This window comes from Mustela lutreola, chromosome 4 (assembly GCF_030435805.1).
Source record: "Mustela lutreola isolate mMusLut2 chromosome 4, mMusLut2.pri, whole genome shotgun sequence".
Lineage (NCBI taxonomy): Eukaryota > Metazoa > Chordata > Mammalia > Carnivora > Mustelidae > Mustela > Mustela lutreola.
In genome coordinates, this window is record NC_081293.1 from 53,276,710 (window position 1) to 53,298,960 (window position 22,251).

General features: G+C 39.6%; 4 protein-coding genes and 1 long non-coding RNA gene across 23 annotated transcripts in view; 3 read left to right on the forward strand and 2 right to left on the reverse strand.

The window, feature by feature from the left end:
* CFAP70 (cilia and flagella associated protein 70) overlaps positions 1 to 8,149 on the forward strand; it is a 109,653-nt gene extending 101,504 nt beyond the window's left edge. For all 12 annotated transcript variants that reach the window (XM_059169937.1, XM_059169936.1, XM_059169935.1 and 9 more), the window contains 2 exons: positions 5,806 to 5,853; positions 7,856 to 8,149. In XM_059169937.1, the coding sequence (XP_059025920.1) occupies positions 5,806 to 5,853; positions 7,856 to 7,936 (129 nt within the window). In that variant the 3' untranslated portion in view covers positions 7,937 to 8,149. The remainder of the gene's footprint in view (positions 1 to 5,805; positions 5,854 to 7,855) is intronic.
* On the reverse strand, positions 7,976 to 9,464 carry LOC131828835 (uncharacterized). The gene is made up of 3 exons (XR_009352588.1): positions 9,275 to 9,464; positions 8,781 to 9,054; positions 7,976 to 8,115 (listed from the first exon to the last, which is right to left on the reverse strand). It is a non-coding gene; the product is annotated as an uncharacterized LOC131828835 (long non-coding RNA).
* Positions 9,465 to 9,519: 55 nt separating this feature from the next.
* Positions 9,520 to 11,147, forward strand: MRPS16 (mitochondrial ribosomal protein S16). The gene is made up of 3 exons (XM_059169965.1): positions 9,520 to 9,727; positions 10,170 to 10,430; positions 10,905 to 11,147. Exons 1-3 carry the CDS (start codon positions 9,715 to 9,717, stop codon positions 11,036 to 11,038), a joined length of 408 nt encoding a protein of 135 aa, XP_059025948.1. The 5' UTR covers positions 9,520 to 9,714; the 3' UTR covers positions 11,039 to 11,147.
* Positions 11,148 to 11,302: 155 nt separating this feature from the next.
* Positions 11,303 to 17,986, forward strand: DNAJC9 (DnaJ heat shock protein family (Hsp40) member C9). 2 transcript variants are annotated; one of them, XM_059169963.1, is made up of 5 exons: positions 11,303 to 13,582; positions 13,757 to 13,897; positions 14,442 to 14,696; positions 16,787 to 16,873; positions 17,149 to 17,986. In XM_059169963.1, the coding sequence occupies exons 1-5, from the start codon at positions 13,403 to 13,405 to the stop codon at positions 17,377 to 17,379; spliced, it is 894 nt and encodes a 297-aa protein (XP_059025946.1). In that variant the 5' UTR covers positions 11,303 to 13,402; the 3' UTR covers positions 17,380 to 17,986. The 2 variants fall into 2 exon arrangements, with proteins under 2 accessions (XP_059025946.1, XP_059025947.1); XM_059169964.1 differs by having other exon boundaries at positions 17,226 to 17,986.
* FAM149B1 (family with sequence similarity 149 member B1) overlaps positions 16,051 to 22,251 on the reverse strand; it is a 79,358-nt gene continuing 73,157 nt past the window's right edge. The window contains exons 13-14 of one of the 7 annotated variants that reach the window (XM_059169948.1): positions 21,012 to 21,090; positions 16,051 to 19,758 (exon numbers count right to left, since the gene is read on the reverse strand). In XM_059169948.1, coding sequence (XP_059025931.1) covers positions 19,685 to 19,758; positions 21,012 to 21,090 — 153 coding nt within the window. In that variant the 3' untranslated portion in view covers positions 16,051 to 19,684. Of the gene's footprint in view, positions 19,759 to 19,788; positions 21,091 to 22,251 lie in introns of those variants that run through there. The other 6 variants (XM_059169950.1, XM_059169953.1, XM_059169951.1 and 3 more) reach the window with 6 other exon arrangements.

A 22,251-nucleotide genomic window follows, 5' to 3' on the forward strand; every position in this document is an offset into this window, starting at 1 on the left:
AGCAGTTCTAAAATTACTAAGTATTCTATGATTTGGCAAATAAGAGATTATATTGTGGGTAACAGGAGCCAAGTTTCTTATTGTTGGAAGAGTTACAAATATGGAAACCAGGAAGATAGAGTGACTTTGCAGTGGAGGATTAAAATTGAAGATACTGACAAAAGACCATGATTTGATGGATTTTATATTATCTATTTTTTATATTATCAAATTCATGATTTGATGGATTTTATAATATCTATCTTATAAATAGATATTATATGTAGTTGAGGATGCATGGGTACACCTAATGCTCAGGTCTTGAAAATCTAAAATTGGAGTCCATTAAAAGGAACTAGGGCATTTGTCCAGTTTAAAAAAAAAAAATAAAGGAATCGTAGGTTTCTTGGGAATGGCTGGTTCTAGAACTTGGATAGGGAAAGTACAAGATGAAACTGGAATATCTTTTTGAATCAAAGTAAAAAGTGTTCAAAGAAAGATTGAGACATATCAAAAAACACATAGGGAAAAAAGAAAAGACTAAAGGACTTGCATAAAGGGGATCCCCAGTGGCCCTAGTTTACAAATGAGAATCTATGAGCCCACAGTAACATAACTGAACAAATAAATGAATGGTATACAAGAAAGCTTATAGTGGAAGGCCAACTATTAAATGAGTAAAGAATTCAGGAATTAGAAAATCACAATTTGGAAACCACCATAATAATAATTAATGCAGGGGCGCCTGGGTGGCTCAGTGGGTTAAGCCGCTGCCTTTGGTTCAGGTCATGATCTCGGGGTCCCGGGATCGAGTCCCGCATCGGGCTCTCTGCTCAGTGGGGAGCCTGCTTCCTCCTCTCTCTCTCTCTCTGCCTCTCTGCCTACTTGTGATCTCTGTCTGTCAAATAAATAAATAAAACCTTTAAAAAATAATAATAATAATTAAAAATGCAGGAAACAGTCATCAATAAATGTTGAAATTATAGATGAATGTTTATGGAGTAAGAAGATATTTACATAGTCTCAAAGTATTTCTCCATGAGATATTTATAAATTACAAAGGGAAGCATAGTAAGGTTATAGTAGAAAAATCTGGCAGATAACAATCTAAACAAATCACCAGTATTACCATCAGCATGTGCCTCCTGATTGGATGCAACACAACAGCATTTTTTATGGCATTCCTGCCAAAAATTCAGAACCTGATATAATCATGAGGAAACATCAGACAAACACAGATTGAGGAATATTATACAATTATTGTCCTGTATACTCTTCAGAAATGCTAATGTCATGAAATATAGACTCAAGAAATATTCCAGATTAAAAGAAAGGCTGAAGATGAATTTTGAATGCTAGGCATGATGCTAGATTTTATTTTGCTATAAAGGACATTTGTGGAGGGGGGCTCCTGGATGACATGGTTGGTTAAACATCGAACTTGGCTTTGGCTCAGGTCATAATCTCAGGTCATGAGATTGAACCCTGTGTCAGGCTCTGTCCTCAGCTCAGACTCTGGTTGGGATTCTCTCTCCCTCTCCCTCTGCCCCCTGCTTGTGATCTCTCTCTAAAGTAAATAAATAAATCTTTTTTTAAAAAAAGGCATTTGGGGGGACATTTGGAAAAATCAGAATGAGGTATATAAGTTAGATAATAGTATTGTATTTATGCTAATCAGCTGATTTTGATAATTACAATGAGGTTGTGTAAGACTGTCCTTGAAAACACATACTGAAGTATAAATTACATCATTCTGCAATTTATTCTCAAATGGTTCCAGAAAAGTTAAAATATATACTTATATGTGTGTATGTGTACAGAGAGAACTATTCATGTAATCTGCCTTTAACCTGAAATTATGTTGAAAAAATTAAAAGGTAATTCATTAAGATAATGCAAATTAACACCACACTACATATTCACTAGAATGGCTTGAATAAAAAAGATTGACAATACCAAATATTGACAAGGATATGGAGAAACTGGGACCCTCGTACATTGCTGTAGTACATACACTTTAAAATACAGTTTAGTGGATTCTTGAAAAGTTAAACATTTACTTTCCACATATCCCAGTGATTCCACTTCTCTATATCTAGTTCAGAAAAGTGAACATATGTCCACACAAATGTTTCTCTATTTCATTGCAGCATTTAATAATAGTTAAAGACTGGAAACATTCCAAATGTCCATCAGTGAATCGACAAACAAAATGTTGTATATGTACACAATGAAGTACTACTCAGCAATAAAAATGAAATTCTGGGGGCGCCTGGCTGGCTCAGACAGTGGAGCATGGGACTCTTGATCTCATAGTTGTGAGTTCAAGTCCCATGTTGGATGTGGAGTCTACTCAAGAAAAAAATGAAATTATGATATATGTGACAATATGAATGAACCTCAAAAACATTATGCCAAGGGAAAGAAGCCAGGTGCAATAGATTATATATCATTTTATTCAATTTATATGAATTTAGGGAAACTATTGAGATAAAAATAGATCCCTAGTTCCCTTAGGGCCAAGGATGGGAATTGGGATTGATTGCAAACAGGAATGAAGGAACTTTTGGGGAGTGATAGAAATCCTCTAAAACTGATTGTGGTGATGGTTGCACATTTGAACCTTAAAATTAGTGAATTTTATGGTGTGTAAATCATACCTCAATAAAGCTATTTTAAAGACTATAAATCCCCCCCAAAATGAGTAACAAATGGACTATTCAGTAAATACTAATGGAGCAACAGGCTATCCATATGGAAAAAATTAGTTCACATACACACACACATCCAGCTGGCATAAAGGCCTAAATCTTAAAACCTTGGCCTGCTTAGGAGAAAATATAGAGAAGACCTCTATAGCCTCAGGATGTGCAAGCTTTCTTATGACCATAAAAGCACTAGTCAAAAATAAAATACCATAAATTAACAACTTTAGAATTGGAAACATGCATAACAAAACACTAAAAACTCAAGGACTTTATTATAAATACTTGCAAAATTTCTAACAATTATAGTTTATATAATTATATAATATAGCTATTACATAAATATGTCCTACAATAAGGGGAAAAAACCTACAAACAATTTGATTGAAAAACAGCCACAGAGGCTCCAGCGTGGCTCAGTCACTTAAGGGTCAGAGTCTTGATTTTGGCTCAGGTAATGATCTCAGCCTTGTGAAACTGAGCCCTGCTTTGGGCTCTTGCACTAGGTGTGGAGCCTACTCGGGATTCTCTCTCACTCCCTCTTCCTCTGCCCCCTGCCTTAAAGTAATTTTTAAAAAATAAAGAGAAATGGTCACAGGATAGGAACATATAATTTGCCGAAGTAGAAATTGTTAAAGTTAATAACTGTATGAAAAGAAGTTCTGCCTTGGGGCGCCTGGGTGGCTCAGCGGGTTAAAGCCTCTGCCTTCAGCTCGGGTCATGGTCTCAGGGTCCTGGGATTGAGCCCCCACATCAGGCTCTCTGCTTTGCGGGGAGCCTGCTTCCTCTTCTCTCTCTCTGCCTGCCTCTCTGCCTACTTGTGATCCCTCTCTCTGTCAAATAAATAAATAAAATCTTAAAAAAAAATAAGAAAAAAAGTTCTGCCTCATTTGTAATCATGAAAATGCTGTTTAAAATGACAATGTGACAGAGTGCCTGGGTGGCTCAGTTGGTTAAGTGTCTGCCTTCGGCCAAGGTCATGATCCCAGGATGGGATTGAGTGAGCAGGGAGCCCTCTTCTCCCTCTCCTTCTGCCTCTCCCCTCTGCTGCTGTGCTCTCTCTGAAATAAAAAAATCTTTTTTAAAAATGACAGTGTGACAGAAATTCACACCTATCAGATTGGCAAAAATTAGTCTGATATAATCAACATTGATAAGGATTCTCGTAATTGCTAGTGGATATAAATTGGTACAATTACTTTGAAGTGCAATATGGTAGTATTTACCCAAATTCATATCTACAACTTGGCAATTTTATTATCTAGATACATTCCTAAGAAAAATACCAGAAGGGGCGCCTGGGTGGCTCAGTGGGTTAAGCCGCTGCCTTCGGCTCAGGTCATGATCTCAAGGTCCTGGAATCGAGTCCCGCATCGGGCTCTCTGCTCAGCAGGGAGCCTGCTTCCTCCTCTCTCTCTCTGCCTGCCTCTCTGCCTACTTGTGATCTCTCTCTGTCAAATAAATAAATAAAGTCTTTTTTAAAAAAAGAAAAAGAAAAAGAAAAATACCAGAAGACATGTACAAGAATGTTTACTGCAGCATTTTCCATAATAGCAAAAAAACTTGGCACTCTTTTTGAAATCATTTTGGCTGTTCCAGATCCTCACACCATTTGGACCTCTGCCTCCCTAAGACAGAAGTGAAACAAAGGTAATGCTGACAGAAAAGGAAGATGTGCTAGAAAAACAACTGAAATTCCATGAACCTCAGGGGGGAAATCTTTGAAGTGTAGATATCATGGGAGAGTCTTTTAAACACTGAAAGTTTTGTGAACAGTAAAAATTTACCATGAACTAGCACTGTTCGGGAAATTAGACTAGATATTCACTAAGTTTCCTTCTAGCCTGAACATTCTGTAGTTTCCATATCTATTTAATATTCTGTATTATGCATGTAGTTCCTATTTATGTATTTCCCATGACATTGCATACTCTAATTTGTTATGCAAAAACGTTTTAAGTATAATAGTGAATTCATATTATTCTCCTTTAACTCCTAGGTGAGTGCTTCATGCAAAGAATAACTGGGAGGAATAGTTAGTGTTCTCATCTCATATCCAGATCAGCATGGAAGTAATTCCAGTATCTGCTTTTCCTAATACATAGGATAAAGTATAATAATTAAAAACTTGGACTCTGGAGCCAGGCTGCCCTGTTTAAAAACCTAACTCCTGGGGCGCCTGGGTGGCTCAGTGGGTTAAAGCCTCTGCCTTCGGCTCAGGTCATGATCTCAGGGTTCTGGGATCGAGCCCCGCATTGGGCTCTCTGCTCAGCGGGGAGCCTGCTTCCCCCTCTCTCTCTGACTGCCTCTCTGCCTACCTGTGATCTCTGCCTGTCAAATAAATAAATAAAATCTAAAAAAAAAAAAAACCTAACTCCTCCACTTATTAGCTTCATAACCCTGGGAAATTATTTGTCCTCTCTGTGCTTAGGTTATTTCTACCTGTAAACATAGAATTGTAAATAATAGGTTTTCTCCTAGAGTTGTTTGAGGTTTAGGAATGAAAGTATGTAAAGTGCTTAAAACAATGTAAACAATTAAGACAATGTAAACCACAAAGTATTATATAGATTTTATCTATTATTAACAAAATGGCTTTAGTCCTGAGAGAAGCATGTAACTCATGATGCTTTCAGGGGGAAGAAGAATGAGAGATGAAGTTATCTTTAAGCTTTTTTTTTTTTCATTTTTAAAAATTTTCTTTTTTATTGTATTATTATTTTTTAATGTAGGCTCCTTGCCCAAGGTGGAGCCCAATGCAGGGCTAAAACTCAGGTCCTTGAGATCAAGACCTAAGCTCAAGTGTCAGATTTTTAACAAACTGAGCCACCCAGGTGCTCTTCTTTAAACTTTTTGAAACAAAGAATATATGTGTGTATATATATTATGTGTATATATATCATATATATGCATCATATATATGAGATATATATAGATATCTATATCTATCTATGTATCTGTCATCACCTATCACCTTTCATTTTCCTGCTTCCTCTTTGAATTCAGAGGTTCTTAATTAAGAAGGTATGGAGTCCTCTCTCTTGGTAGAAATATTTGTGGCAACATACTTTCCTACCATTATGTTTATGTCATTATCACCAGCTGCTGCTCTTTTTTTCAGGCTGGACGGCAAGTGGAAGCAGAGCAGGCCTATAAGTACACAATGAAGGTACGATGTAGACGCCTCTGCAGTTTTTACTGTACTGAGGTTGGGCAGTTGGGAAGAAGATGCTGGCTTGATTCGGGACTTCAGAGCATTCCATCATTTCATAATGTGAATACTTTTCTAGAGGCTCTACTTATCATCTTTGCCATTATCATAGGGCTGCTGGGGGATTGGAATAACCAAGCCACCCAGGTGTGCCACCCCCCCTTTTTAAAAGATTTTGAGAGAAAGAGCAGAGCTAGAGAGAGAGCACAAGTGTGTAGGTGGGGGAGGTTTCTACCTCTTTAGAGAATTTGGTTTAATGGAAAGACAGATGGCCAGGGTGTGAGTAGACCTGAATTATGGTCCTAGTTTTGCCACTAACTTTACTGTGTTAACTTCTTTGAGCCTCATTTTCCACATGTACACTGAAGGTATATATAGGTCAACAAATTTTGTGTAAAGGGCAAAACAGTATTTTTGGCTTTGTGGGCCAAACGGTATCTATTATGTCTATTACCCTCTGCCCTTGTAGTGCAAAAGGAGCCACAGACAACACATAAACAAATGAGCATGGTTGTATTTCAAATAAAACTTTACTTAACAAAATAGCAAACTAGATTTGACTCATAAGCAGTAATCTGCCAACCCCTGGTCTATTATATTATGAATTACAGTTCATAATTAGTGGCTTTATTTTTCTCATCTAGTGAAAAGCCCAAGGCTGGTACCAGATCTCCACAATGTCACCAGAGACCCAAACTTTCTTTTTCTTTTTTTCCAAACTCTTTCTGTTCCACCAATCATAGAATGCAGTTCCCATCCTTCATAGTTGCAAGACAGCCATTGTTGCTCAAACCACCATATACTTGCTTCAGGCAAAATAAAGAACAAAAGGGAGGAAAGAACAAAGAGGACATGCTAACTATTACCCTTCCCTTTAAGAAGCAGTGACTTTATGTGTATAAAAGATACAGCATAGGGAATATGGCCAATGGTATTATAATAGTGTTGTGTGGTGACAGATGGGAGCTGTACCTGTAAGCAGTGTAATGTGTAGATTTAAAATCACTATGTTGAACCATAAGTGACTCTTAATCTCACAAAACAAACTGAGGGTTGCTGGGGGGAGGGGGGTTGGGGAAAGGGGGGTGGGGTTATGGACATTGGGGAAGGTATGTGCTATGGTGAGTACTGTGAAGTGTGTAAACGTGGTGATTCACATACCTGTACCCCGGGGGATAAAAATATATTATATGCTTATAAAAAATTAAAAATTAAAAAAAAATCACTATGTTGTACAAATGAAACATAGTGTGTGAACTATACTCATAAAAAATAAAGATGTTTAATTCACACGTACATAGCATTTGATGGTAAAGAAAATCATTTTCAGAGAAAAGTATCTACTTTTGGGTGTGGAGAGGGTGCAGGAGAAGCAATGACCTTGGCCTACATTTCATTGGCCACAATTGGTCATAAGACTACCCCTAGCTCTAACAAAAGAAGGAAATGAAGCTTTGTAGCTGGCTGCATTCCTGCCCTGAAAAGAAATGAAGATTTTGTTAGAAAGAGAGTGGGTATTCAGTAGGCAACTAAATATCTCTACTACACATCTAGAGGCTAAAAATAAATTCAGATCTAGTATCTGTTTTGTGTGTCTTTGATTCCTGTGACTTGCCAAACTGGAATATTGTAGTCAAGATAGACTGGGTGATAATGTGAATTTAAAAAACAAAACAGAACAAAACAAAACACAACACTTTATTATTAAAGTTATTTAACAAAAAATACACAAGTTGTAAATGTTCATATTACTTGAATTTTCATAAAGTGAACATGTCCATGTAATCAGCACAATGTTCTGAGGTCTTTTAACGGAGTCACCATGAAATAGGGAATAAAGGAAGAGCCCAATTTCAGGCCAAGAAACCGTATTCTTTAACTATGGCCCAGTAAATGAAGGGCTTCGATATCGGTATATCAGGCATGATACAAATCCTTCCCTTCCTTCCTTCTCATGCAGCTGAAACTAAAAGATAAGGCCCTGCTTGCAGAAATCCACACGGTACAGGAGGCAGTTGGCTTTGGAAATCCATCTTTCTGACATCCTTCCAGCTGAAGATCTGTGTGGAACTCTGAGCTCCTTTCCTTCCAAGAGAGATTAAACCCTGGACATTTCACCATATGAGGCCTGGGGATGGAAAGTACCATCCCCATTCACTTATTTCCGTTGGCTAATTTACTGGATGGCTGTTCCTGGATATTTTACAGGTTGACAATAAACTGCATGACAATAAAAAATGAAAAAGATTCAAAATTCATCAGTGTGGTTCTGGATTTAATTAAGGTCTACTGAGGTATATATAAGAATATAATTACTTATTTGTGTGATTAAGGTAAAGTGGGTTCATTATTAGGGTTTCTGTTTAAAAGCTTACCAGGTCATTCCTGGACTGATAAGGCCAACTTCTAAGGTCTCTGGCTAGGCTCACTTTCTGGAACTTGAGAATTAAGGCATTAATTTCTAAGGTGGACCTAAAGGAAGACTACTCTGCTGGGTCACTGTATTAGGACAAACACATTAGTTGTAGCCAGACCCTTTGGATCCAGTGGTGAACAGAGCTGAACAGAGAAGTCTGCCGAAGGTGGAGGTACGGACTACCTCTAAGCAAGGGTATCTTCATGGATCTAAATCACAAGGGCTCCAAGAAGAGTCCATGAACTTTAAGAGATGCAAAATTCCTCTTAACTGAGGCCAGTATTCTAAGACTAAAGATGACAAAGGAACATTATTACTTCACTCCTGTCCTGATCACTGCATAGCAAAACCAGGAATCAAGAGTCCTCTTCCTTAATTTTTTAAAGAAGGTGCAGAAAATTGGAGGGAGGTGGGAGAAAGGAGGGAATGTGGGAGGCATATTAATAAACAAGAATAAAACAAACCCTACATTCATTTATAGTCCGCGTGCAGTCTTAGTTCTAACGCTACTTTAAGAAATCCTTCTGAGGCAACAAGTATCAGGTTCGCCTTGTCCTCTGCTCCCCCAGGACTGTGCGCTGACCACCTCCGTGGACTCTGGAGTAAACCCAGCATCTCCCCCACGTGACTGTGAGCTTCCGAGGGGCAGGACAGCGCCCTTTCAGGTAGGCAATTCTCAGCACTGCACTTTGGCTCTAAACACGTGCTCTAAAGTTCGCTGGAAGAATGGATTTGTGGGGCGCCTGGGTGGCTCAGTGGTTAGGCCGCTGCCTTCGGCTCAGGTCATGATCTCAGAGTCCTGGGATCGAGTCCCGCATCGGGCTCTCTGCTCAGCAGGGAGCCTGCTTCCCTCTCTCTCTCTCTCTGTCTGCCTCTCCATCTACTTGTGATTTCTCTGTCAAATAAATAAATAAAATCTTAAAAAAAAAAAAAAAAAAAAAAAAGAATGGATTTGTGGAACACTTTAGCACTTCTGGCCACTCCCTGGGATTCGCCCAATATTCCTCACTCCATCAGGAACGCAGAACCCGGTGTAAGCCGAGAACATCCACACAGCTCGACTGACGCTACCACCCCAAGTTTACGCAAACTGCAGCGCGCCTCTTTTACGGCAGTTTAAGGTACGTTAGAGTCGTGGCGTTGCATTATGGGAAGTATAAGGGCGGGAAAGCGGAAGGGGCGGGGATAGAAAGCGGAAGGGGCGGGGCGAGCGGCGTCTTTCCCTCCCTGCATAGGGGCGGTAGGGCTTGGGTGGCAGGGTGGTGTGGTCGGGGGTGTTGCAGTGTGGACTTTGCGTTTGTCCTCCGCCCCACCCGAGGCGGTAGAGCTGATTGGTGGCGGGAGGCTGTGCACTTGGAGGCGCGGCAAGTGGCGCACAGGCCTTGGCGCACGTTGGCTGCACCATGGTCCAGCTCAGTGAGTGACTTTCCGGGTGGTCGCGGGGCCGGGAGGCGTATGGGACCCGATGAAGCAGCTCTTCTAGTTGAGCTGGAGGCAATCCGAACTTAAAACAGCCACACTACCTTACGTTTGTCCCTCTCCTCAGGTTTTTCTCACTTAATCTTTCCTTAAAATTTTTGAGACAAATGGCGTTCAGTTTCTAGATAGGCGGCTGAGGGTCCGTCATGGTCACAGAGCTATTAAATGGCAGGCTGGTGTTGAGCGGATTGAGGAGGTAGTGGTTTCTGCCTGATGTGCATGAGAGGAGTTTCACAAATACACCATCTAAACTGGGTTGACAGTAATTGGGTGGATGCAAGCAAGCCCCTTCAGTTGAGGAAGGGGCTTGTTTTATCTATCTCATTTTGTCCATTTTATGTACTCAGTTCTTGTGTGTTAACAACTTAATTCTCTGCAGCTACTGTCCTGTGCAAAGCCTATCGTGGAGGCCATTTAACCATCCGTCTTGCCCTGAGTGGGTGTACCAACCGGCCTTTCTACCGCATTGTGGCTGCTCACAACAAATGTCCCAGGGATGGCCGTTTCGTGGAGCAGCTGGGCTCCTATGATCCACTGCCCAACAGTCATGGAGAGAAAATCGTTGCTCTCAACCTAGAACGGATTCGGCATTGGATTGGCTGTGGGGCCCACCTCTCTAAGCCTGTGGAGAAGCTTCTGGGTAACTCAGCTCTAACCTTACTTCATTGAGGGGATATTCAGTTGAAGTCAGTTTCAGGATGATAAGAGTTAAGAATGATTTTCATTACCTCAGGCTGCTTAGGGCTAGGGTGAAAGCTGAAGTTGTGATCTAATTGTCATTTTGACTGGAGATCCCTTTTGTGAACTCTTATGAGACTTCCTGAGTGAATGGGATTTTGTACTGAAAATGGGAATAATGTGTCTTGAATGGCTATCTGTCCATTTATCTTTTTTCAAATAAGGACATTAGCGTTAGGAAGTAACATCCACGGTCTCCTTGTAGTAAATGGAAGGGAGGGAGTTGGGGGAAGAGATAGTTTGGCAAGAGAGGAGCTTGTTTTAAATTCTTGCTGTAGGTCAGGTCTCTGTTAGACCTCAGCTCTGTGAGGCTAAGTTCCCAGGGAATCATTGGCTTATACCATGTTATAATGAATGGAAATCCTGTTGCTTTTAGGTCTTTCTGGCTTTTTCCCTCTGCATCCCATGATGATCACAAATGCCGAGAGGCTGCGAAGGAAACGGGCACGCGAAGTCCTCTTAGCATCTCAGAAAACAGATACAGAGGCTACAGAAGCAAAAACGAGCTGACTTCAATGAGCAGAGCATTGGGAGAAAGGTCAAAGTCCTCTTAAAACACTTATGCAGAGCGCTTCGTCTTATTAGATTTGGAGGTCAATAAATGGAGTTTTCTGCGTCACCCATGCTCTTCTGGACTGTCCTGAGCTGGACTCAGAGTAATTTGTTCTTTCTGACATAGAGCTGGGTCCAGATACTAGTGAGTTTTTTTAGCCTTCATTGAGAAAAGAGAGTGGCTCTGGGGTGTGTTGTACTTTTGGGTTGGGCCCTGGATCTATCAGACAACTTTACAGTCTGCTGCCTTGCATTACTTCCCTGTTTGAAAGCCCCCAGCAAGCCTGTCCATGGTCTGTCTGTGCAATTCGTTCCTTAATTATTTATGGTCAACCCACTAGCTCAAGAACACAGTTACTTTGCCTATTTATTTATTTATTTATAGTTACTTTCTCTTGTTTGACATATAATCTCAAATTTACAAAGGGAGATTTTTTTTAAATGAGATTTTAGGCTTTAATAGCATACTTTTAGAATGAGAAACTGGAAGAAACGTAATATTGAAAAGTACCTACATACATTCTTGACCCTTTACAGGTAGAGGTTATTCATGAGGATTATTAGGTATCATGAAAGGGGGTAAAATTGTCTCCATTTTATTGAAGAGAGATTGAGGTTCAGATGTGGAAACTTGACCAACGCCATCTCTTTTCATTTGGGCAGAGCTAAGATTCATACCCCAAATGCATATCTGGAGAGCCCTTTCCAACACATTATATTGTCTATGGCAGGGTGAGTGTGAGATGAGCAAAGATGAGGGGTTTTTCAAAAGTCCACTTAAAAAGCCAGTGATAGAATGAGGTTTAGGTGTCATGAGTTTGATTAACAAATGACTGGCTGTGACCCAAGCCCAAAATGTCACATCTGCTTCACCAGAACTGCAGGACAAGCACAAGTGTGGATCAGAGGATTTTAGTGCACACTCTGGGTGATATAATTTCAAATTCTGGCACAGGACTAGGATATAGAGCTGACAGAGGAGATACTAAAGCCCTATCAGTGTACCAACTTATTTTCTGGGTTTTATATATTGAGAACAATTATCAGCCATCTCATTATGGGGTCAAGATTCTCCCAGGGTTGTCTCTGGTGGGCCTCCCTTGCTTTGAGGGGACTTTGAAAGCAGGGCAGGCTGAGAAGAACTGACTGGATTTGATCATGGATGTGGGAAAGAAAAATGCTATGAAAACCATGGGAACTCTGGAAGTTAAAATAATACACTCTGGAGAGTTTAAGGGTTTTGGATAAGCTTTAATTGGTAGAACAGAGAAGAATGATTATGAAAAGTATTGACTAGTAAAGGGAACTGCTGGGAAATTGGTTAAGGTATTATTTTGATCTATTGAATTTCTGCTAACTCAAGTATTCACTTTATGCCCTGATCTTCCTGTGATTTGTGTATATATACTTCCTGTGTGAGCACATCCTGTCCCTAATTTCCAGGTTTCCATAGCTTTAGCCTTACTTTGGATCTGTTGACACAGTTTCTCACCATCTTAGTTGATTACATCAGTTTATGTTGCTGTCACCTCAAATCCAACATGTGCAAACCTAGCTCTGCATTAAAAAAGAAAGAAAGAAAGAAAGAAGAAAAGCCTTTGCTTCAGCAGCCCTATTTTTACTCAGATGAGGGTTTGGGTCATGTTACCTTAACCAAAGTAGAAGGTGATTAGGAACTGGAAGGTGAGGGGGTATGATTCTGTAATAAATGTTAGTTTTTAAAAGGCCAGTATTTTGTGCTTTTGGTTTACGCTTTTTTCTTGTGGGAATTAGGGAAAGTGCTTCCCTAGAAGTCCCAGCCAGTAGGTTAATAAATTACCGGTTCTTAAGAGTTTTGCGTACACTTGTCAGGATCACTGAAAAAGAACAAATCTAACAATGTTGAACCATGTCAAATCGCCAAAAGCTGATATTATGCAGTTTTTTACTTTAAAAAGGCAAACAAAACAGCAGTATGTAGTTTTGATGTGGTATGACGTGCCATATATTAAATGAACTGCACTGCGACTCTGGTGAGAAGATAAGCGCCAGGTTTCTCGAGTAAGGGGTGGAGGGCGTCTAGCACCGGAGCCTCCGGTAACCACAAGAGAGGAAGCTCCTGCCGCGGCTCCGATCTCCTTTTAAGTCTTGGCCACGCCCCTGTTTTGCAGCTGCCGTAGAGTGCGACGTCGTGCCACGCCTATTGGGCGCTTTTTATGACGCAGTAGGCCGCGGGGTTTTTTTTTTTTGCGCGGGAAAAGGGGGCAGTCTGGAGCTCTAGGCTGTGTTGCTTGGACGGGCAGTTTCTGTGGAGTTGCCGCTCGCTCTCTGTCCCTGCCGGCTATGGGGTTACTGGAGCTGTGTGAGGAAGTGTTTGGTACCAATGACCTTTACCGAGTGTTGGGCGTGCGGCGCGAGGCCTCGGACGACGAGGTCCGACGCGGCTACCACAAGGTATCCCTGCGGGTGCATCCGGACCGGGTAGGCGAGGACGACAAAGAGGACGCCACCCGCCGCTTCCAGGTGCGCAAGTCCCGGCTCCACTGGCCGCCTGCATTTTTCTCTGTGTTCTGGCCGCCCGGAGCTTTCCAGGCGGAGTGCACCCAACATGGCCTGGTGTTTTTCTAATTTTTATTTCTCGCAGCGCGGTTTCAACGAGGGATGCGAGGGTGACTTTTTGTTGCTCTTAACCTGCAGATCCTCGGGAAAGTCTATTCTGTTTTGAGCGACAAAGAGCAGAGAGCATTGTACGATGAACAGGGAACCGTAGACGAAGATTCTGATGTGCTCAGCCAAGATCGGGACTGGGAGACGTACTGGAGGTTACTTTTTAAAAAGGTAGAGGACCCTGGAAATTTCTTTGTGGTGGTTCTCTTCATTCATTCAACAAACGTTTATTGAATGGTTTTAAGGTACTGCATTTTGTGTTGCGTAGGAATGAGGAATTTCTGTTTCACCTTAAAATACGCATATGTGCAAGTATTCTTCGGGAGATAACATATCTTTGAAGAATTAGTCTGTTTAACCGTCAAACATAGGTACTTTTACTGAAATGGGTCTTTAATTTCCTGTTGATGTAGAGCAGTTGCAGGGGAAAAGGTTTAATATTTTATAAGGTAATGCTTTATTTTACATATCGACATGTAAGTGTTGAGTTCTGGGAAACTTCCTTTAAATTTTCCTGGTCTGTAGTTCAGTAGTTGTGAAGGTTGGAATAGGGAAAACTCTGGAAAAGCTTTGGCATAGAAAGTGTGGTTCCTTGCAACAATTTCAACTGAAGCACCTGTTGTACTTGGGACTTTCAACACCTCAGTCTAGTTTTACTAGTATACTTTTTATTTAAAATTCTCAGAGTTAAAGCATATGTTTCTCATTTGTTCAGATATCTCTAGAAGACATTCAAGCTTTTGAAAAGACATACAAAGGTTCTGAAGAAGAGCTGGCAGATATTAAACAGGCCTATTTGGATTTCAAGGGTGACATGGATCAGATCATGGAGTCTGTGCTGTGTGTGCAGTACACAGATGAACCCAGGATAAGGAACATTATTCAGCAAGCCATTGATGCTGGAGAGATCCCGTCCTATAATGCCTTTGTCAAAGAATCGAAGCAAAAGATGAATGCAAGGAAAAGGAGGGTGAGATTTTGAATGCTGTTTTTTTATATGTCAGTTGATTCCAAAAAGAACGTGAGGGTATTTACAATAATAGAAATATATAAGGTTACTGAGATGAGAGTAAGGGTTAACTCTTTTCTAATAAAATGAGCATATGAGCTCTTTAAGAGAAACTTTTTTCCCCTAGTATGTTATGCTCAAGAGGATTTTGCTAGGTGGATTGTTTAATATCATCTTAAAATAACACTGAAACATTCTTTATGTGGGCCTTCTTGTAGCTTTGTCACAGTTTTCCTCAAGAGAGAAAGTATGGAGTTCAGATACATAAGGTGGACAATGGTTCTCACTTGATTAAAAGATGGGGAGAGGGTGACTAAAACTTTCCTTTTTTTAAGAAGATATTTATTTATTTGACAGACAAGTAGGCAGAGAGAGAGAGAGGAGAGGAGGAGGCAGGCTCCCCGCTGAGCAGAGAGCCTGATGCGGGACTCGATCCCAGGACTCTGGGATCATGACCTGAGCTGAAGGCAGAGGCTTTAACTGAGCCACACAGGCGCCTTCTAAAACTTTTTTTGAACTGTGTCTTGTTAATACAGATTTTCTTTTGTTCTTGCCCAGATTGACTCTTGAATTGGACCTAGAATATACATTTCTTAAAAAAATGATTTAGTTTATTTTGATGAAAGTGTCTTCCCAAACACACTTGAAGAGGAAAACTTGTAGCTTCTGTGGAGTTGGTTAGGATAGGGATGATGGCAGGGAAAAGGAGCTTAAAGACAAGATAGCTAAAGTTCTGGGACACAAGCCTCTGTGTCACTGGTCTTTTGGGGAGGACCAGACTGGTACTGAAGTAACCATTGCCTCAACCTGGCTTTCCTGGTGGGAGCTCAGTGGAGAGTAGTGTCATATTTTAGGTCTCTGGTGGGTGCCTCATTTTCTGTCGCTGAATTGGAGGTGGAGGTAGGTCTGCAATTTTGATACAAGATACATACAGGGGAAAGCTTGGGGGGTGTGTGCGCGCATGGAATGTGTATCAAGATTATCATTTTGGGGGGGGTGCATTGCTGACTCAGGCAATAGAGCGTCTGACTTTTAATCTCAGGGTTATGAGTTCAACCCTAACATTGGGCATGGAGCCTACTTTAGAAAAATCATTTTGGCTTATAGGCTGCATCTGTGTAGGCCCACTCTGAGAGTTTCAGCTGGTAGTCATTTTCTCCAGTGTAGCTGAGCACAGCTGTATCCAATAATAGGATATTAGCTTAAGAAACTTTCTTAGAGTTGGGGGCAGGTGGATGGCATAGTTCTTTAGAGAGACTGGCAAATCTAGGGAGTGGTATATAGTTTTAAAAGAATTTAATGCAAGGACTAAAAGTAGACAGTGAAAACACTTTATTGGAATAACAAAACCCTAATGTATCAGCATCCCAGTATTTATAGAGTGTTCATTGCTACTTAGAAAATTGACTGGGGTTTGGGACCTATTATAGTGTTGTTGCCCTAAAGGAACAAAGTCATTAACCTTTCCCAAGGTACTCTCCCCCCCGCCCCCCAGGTATTCTTATGGTATTTTGGAATCAGTGCCATAGGAAAATTTGGCAGAAGGTGGCTTTGAAATTAGATAAAGAAAGGTTAAAACTGAATCTGTTAGTGTTTATTCTGACTACTTGGGAGTTTTAAACCAGGGTTAATCAAGGCTGCCACCAAGTCACATGTAGTTAAAAAGTAGGTTTCCAGAGGAGAGGAATTTAGATGCCTGTAATCCTGGCAACATTTTTGAAGACATCCTTGATTAAATAACCTTTCTTTGCTCTCCTAGCATTTTGTTTTTATTCTTACCGCATGGTTTAAGAATACTAAACTACTTGCTACCCCTAGCTAGTAAAAATTGGGGAAACTTAGAAATGCTTATTAGAATCAGAGGATCTACTGCATGCTGTCAGCAGTGTCTTCTTTTAATGAATGACGTATTTATGTAATTGTCTTGTTTTAATCTATATATCCCTCAAATTGAAAGGTTCTTACCATAGATTTTCTTTTGGGAAAGAGGGTATATTTTTAGTATATGCTAGGTTGCCATGGAGTCTATCTAATATGAGTTTCTGATTTAGGCTCAGGAAGAGGCTAAAGAAGCAGAAATAAGCAGGAAGGAGCTGGGTCTTGACGAAGGAGTAGATAACTTGAAATCAATCATTCAGGTAAGCCTGGCAGGTATTTCTGAAGGTTGTTGCTACTTTTTTCAAGTTCTGATCCCTACTGCTAATACTTTTTTCATAGTGTATAGTGTTGTATTTTGTTTTCTTCTTTAAAAACATAAGTTATATATTATATTTTCATCCTTTTAAAGTGCATAATTTAGTGGCTGTTAAGCATATTCATCAAATTGTAGAACAGCACTAATAGAACATTTTTGTCACCCTAAAAAGAAGCTCGTTTCTCATTAGCTGTCATTCCCTGTTCTCCCTTCCACCAGCCTCTGGCAACCACTATGTATCTTTGTCTCTGGATAGCCTTGTGTTTTGAAAGCTTGTGTTTTAACTTCTTAAACAGAGCAGACAAAAGGATCGGCAAAAAGAAATGGACAATTTTCTGGCTCAAATGGAAGCAAAGTACTGCAAACCTTCCAAAAGAGGAGGGAAAAAAACGCCTCTCAAGAAAGAAAAGAAATAATGGGATTTTCTCTTCAGAAGTCCTTTGGTGTTAATTGGCGCCATTGTAGGCAAGATACAGTCAAGATTTGAAGAAAGAAGTCAACCCTGCTCTTGAGAAAAGCTGTCTTTCCAGCCTAAATTCAGCTCTACTCTAAACCAAGCAGAATCTCTCAACCTGATTTTAGTAATTCTAGAAATCCCCTGACATTCTTTGAGGTCCTGCATGAAGGAATTTGGAGATTTTTGTGGGAATGGGGGAGTGATGTACTTCCTGGCAGTGCTTGCATCTGTGATCTTCTGTACAAGGAACTTATATCTATAATGTGGGTCTGTCCCATATTGCCTTTAGCAGTTGTTTTGCCGCATGAGTGTGCACACAGCCACAGAGTATTCGGAGTGACGTGTGTGATATTAGAACAGTAATTCTGTTCTAGCTCTGCCTAGCTAGAATGTTTTCAGAACACTTGGTGGACATCTTTCTTTCAAATATTTGCCAGTTTACTTTCAGGCTTAATGTTCTTGAATAGATCCTCTCTCCTTTTTGTTTTACACAGCCAGGTTTTGTACTCTTTGTTAGAAGTACAGGAGAAACAGATGTTGAGATTACTTTAAGCATCTTTGTAAGACTTGTACATGATGAAATAAACAAGTTAAAAATGACTGTTAAGTTCTGGGGCCTTTTAAATGATCTCAGTGATCATTTAAACTATGATCTAGAAAAACTAGTGTTGAGAGAAGAGAAGTAACCAAATTAGCTTTATAGTAGGTAGCCAGATCTTAGTAGTATAAAGAAGTTGTCCTGCCTGTAACTGTTCAATGTCTGTCCTTAGGTCACAGATCTTGTTTGAACTTGTTTCCTCATCTGTAAAGGGTGAAGGAGTTGGGCTAAATGACTTCCTAGGGGTTCCTTCGGATTCTCTTAACTTTGAAAGGCAGGCCATCTTGATCCAGTGATTTGTTATGCACTCATGTTTTGATTTGTGAGAAGAGTATAGAGATGTTTACATATATTTAGTCAAATTAGTATGTACTCTTTGGAATATATGGACATTTGTTGGCAACTGATAAAGTCTTTGAGTTACAGACTTATGCATATGGTATTGAATATATAACAACCCTTCTGTTACTGAGTTTTATGTGTGATTAATCTGAGGTAAGCACATGACACATTTTTAGTTTATGATTACAAATAAGTTAAAAAATACTCTTTAATTATATTAAAATATAATTTAATGCAGGTTGTTTGAAGCATGTCTTCATATGATAGCATTACTACACTTTGATAAAATAAATATTACCCCTATTTATGATCTTTTGAATTTATCCCCTCTGAAGATTTACAATAAGATCTAAAACTGGTATCATCAAAATTAAAGTTCAGTGAAATTTAAATAAAATTAATTTAAGCCATAGTTAAAACCACTGCTGCATTTATGAGTGTACTCCCAAAAAGGTCGATGGTGAAGTCAGAAGAATGCTGAAGTTCTGTACTTCTGCTCTTAGGATATGTTTATGCTAAACTAATTACCAGAGTTTCTGAAATGTTGAGGTAATGCTGACTCACTAATAGGTTCTACAAATTTTTGAAGTCAGCTTAGAGTTTAAGTAGAAAATCTGTTAAGTTGAGTATAATAGTTAAAAATATATATATATGACCACTGAGGTCCTTTAAGAAGAAAAGAAGCATAATCTAGTAGGAAGCAGGCCTTGTGAGGTTGAGCTGTCCTATCTGAAAATATATATACATTATGACATATAAGTTAGTTTATACCGATGCTCCACATTTATGTCTTTACTTAGCCTTTCCATATCTCTTTGCCTATAAGATTGGACATCTAAAGAGAAAGCTTTATGAGTGACATCTGTTTGATGAGTAACTCAGATTTTTGACAGCTCTGTCTCCTAAAACTGCCTTAAAAATGAGTGGACCTCTCCAGAAATTCATACAAGCAGAAGTATTGTGAGGCCGGTGATAATGTTATCAAACAATTATTTGCTTTTTGTGTATATATAGACTCACAGAATCCTATAATAATTGAGCTGATCATTGTTAACAGACAGCATGAGATTTGGGGATAATAATTCATTTGTTACTTGTTTGGGTACAAATTTTAAGTCCAGTGGAATAGGTTAACTTAGGCTGAGAGAAGACAGGAACTGGAGAGAGAAACAGTACCCATGTAATTTTTGGCGGATCCTCTTTTTTTCTCAGTCTGTTATACCAGATTAACACTTCATGAAGACGGTTTTAAGTGGTCTCTTGTATACAAGCTTTGTGTCACAAGATGACTGAACACTGATTCATGAATTTTTCTCACGTTGTTCCCTGCAGCCTGAAGCAGTTTCTTCTCATTTCCCCTATGGCCCCTGCCTGCTTCTAGAGACTGGTCCACCTCTGTTCTGAGATTTTGTAGACCCATGTAACTGAGGACCTGTCAGACAAAGGTGACATCATAGAATAACATTAGTAGACATTCTAGATTTGGTAATCTTAAGTTCATATTTAAGGGCTTTTTGGCTTCAGTTATCAGTTGGACTTAAGTTTGGAGACTGGGACTAAGTGATAAAGTATATATTCATCATGGCAATAAAAACCACATTTGCATTATTTTATCATGTAAAACCAGAAAAACTATAAGATCCGAAATCTAGTTTTAGAGAAGAGGCCACTGGGTGCCTGGGTGGCTTAGTTAAGTGTCTGCCTTCGGCCCAGGTCATGGTCCCAGAGTCCTGGGATTGAGCCCTAAATTGGGCTCTGCTCAGTGGGGAGTCGCTTCTCTCTGCCCTTCCTCCTTGCTTGTATGCACGCATGCTCGCTCTCTCAGATAAATAAAATCTTTAGAAAAAGAAAAAACCATTAGAGAAGAGGCTACTAATTAGAAAGGACTAACATGTCTGTCTGAAATGTTACGACTATCAACAAGGTTGAATGTAGTAACTCCACTCAGACAGCATTGCTTCTGTATGAGGACTAATCTAAGAAAGAATCCATGGAAAGCATTCAGAGACTACCACACAATGCTAATAGGAAATGAATAAGAGAATTCACTTGGATGACAGAGATGGTTTGAGGCCGATTACTTTTGATTACTCTTCTTAACCGGAAAGCATTTCAACTGCCTAATACTTTTGCTTTCACCTACAACATAAAAATGATCCTGATGGTTGTGAATAATTTATAGGAAGAATTAAGATATCCTTAAGTTTTCTCCCCTTCTATGAAAATACACTCTATAGAATATGACTTAGAAATCAAAACATAATGGGATAAACAGATTCCACAAGTCTTGATATTTTTGAATTTCTTTTTTTTACCTTGGCCTAGCAGGTTAACTGACCAAAGCAGTTTATTCTAAGGCGCTTTGGATTTTCCCTATGTAATAAAACCCATGCAGTGTTTGAGTGTTATAAACATGACTTATTTAGCATAAACTTTTTAGATTGGAAAAAAAAAGTTTATTTTGCCAGAGTGGTGAGAGTTAATGTATATATCTGGAACTTGGCTCTGAGCAATAGAGGTCATCTCTGTTTTTCTTATTATCCTATTTCCAAAAGGAATTTGTGATTTACAAAGATGTAGGGAAACAAAATACGATAAAATCTAGAAGAAGGGAAAACAAACATAGAAAACAAAGGCAGTGTCTTAACATAGCCACGTCATAGTAAATAAGAGCCATGGTCCCACCTGTCACTGCAGATCCTCTACCAGGTCGGGCCTGATGAGGATACTCAACAGCACACGAATGATGATACTGTGTATCTGGCTGCAAAAGAGAAAAGATGACACACTTTTTATGATGTGACTTCTCCCAAAGGATAATGTGTTAGTAGGTTTCCTGGGAAAATCTTAAAATCAGACAACCATATAAATGGCATTGTCTGACAGTCTGAGGGACAAGTTGGCCAAATGCGTTCTTTTTTTCAAGTAAAAAATTCCAAGTCAGAGGCCCACAAAGCCATTTGTTAACGTGTAAACAAATTTTAAGTTCTTTTTTTAATTTTAAGTTCTAAACTTAGTTAATATGCCTTTAAGAAAATCTTAGTGCTTATAAATAATCCATATGGTTTAATATTTTTAAGTATTTATAATTGGCTGCCGAGGGAATTTTATCTAATTTAGACTGTCTGCTGATTGTTTAAAACAACAGAATGGAGCCTTTTCAATAACCTTGAAACACCCTTGACTTTACCTCCATACTTGAGATGTGACTCTCAACATGAAACATTTCAAAATTACCTCAAGGAATTTAAAGATTTTTAGACGTGGCTAAAATACTGAACCAAAAAAAGCTGTCAGTGCCATTCTGCTGGTGCTTCTGGAATAAAGAACATCCCTCTCCATTCCCTGTCAGAGCACTTCAGTCAAGAGGTCTCAGGAATTTTTTGCTGGTGAAGCCCCATATTTTTTTTTTAATTGGGGTCACCAAACATCTTTAGGGGACCAGACAGTATATATTTTAGGCTTTGTGGCACATACTGTTGCGGCTATTCCACTCTGCTGTCGTGGGAAAGCAGTCCTAGTACAGTACATAATGAGTATGGTAGCTCTACTATAATAAAACCTGATGTACAGAAACAGGCCATTTTTGTGGGAAGCCAAATGGCCCATAATAGTTGCTTGCTGACTCCTCTTCGAGATGAGAACACCAAAGAGCAGAGTGCTAGTCTGAAAGTGCCAAGCCAAGGACCCGGATCTGGTGTGCTGCGTTACACTGAGCTACCAGCTCATCTCCCTTTGCATGACAGCACATTGGGAGAGAACTAGCTAAGGTACAAAACTCTTACTTTATTGTTATAAACATCAGGAAAAAAAGAAACTTCATCTGTTTAGTTTAATTGCTAAGGCAACCAAAAATTAAATGTTTTATAGGGACTCTAGCTGTAGAATATAATCATCAAGCACTGCATAGCAAATGCTCTGAATC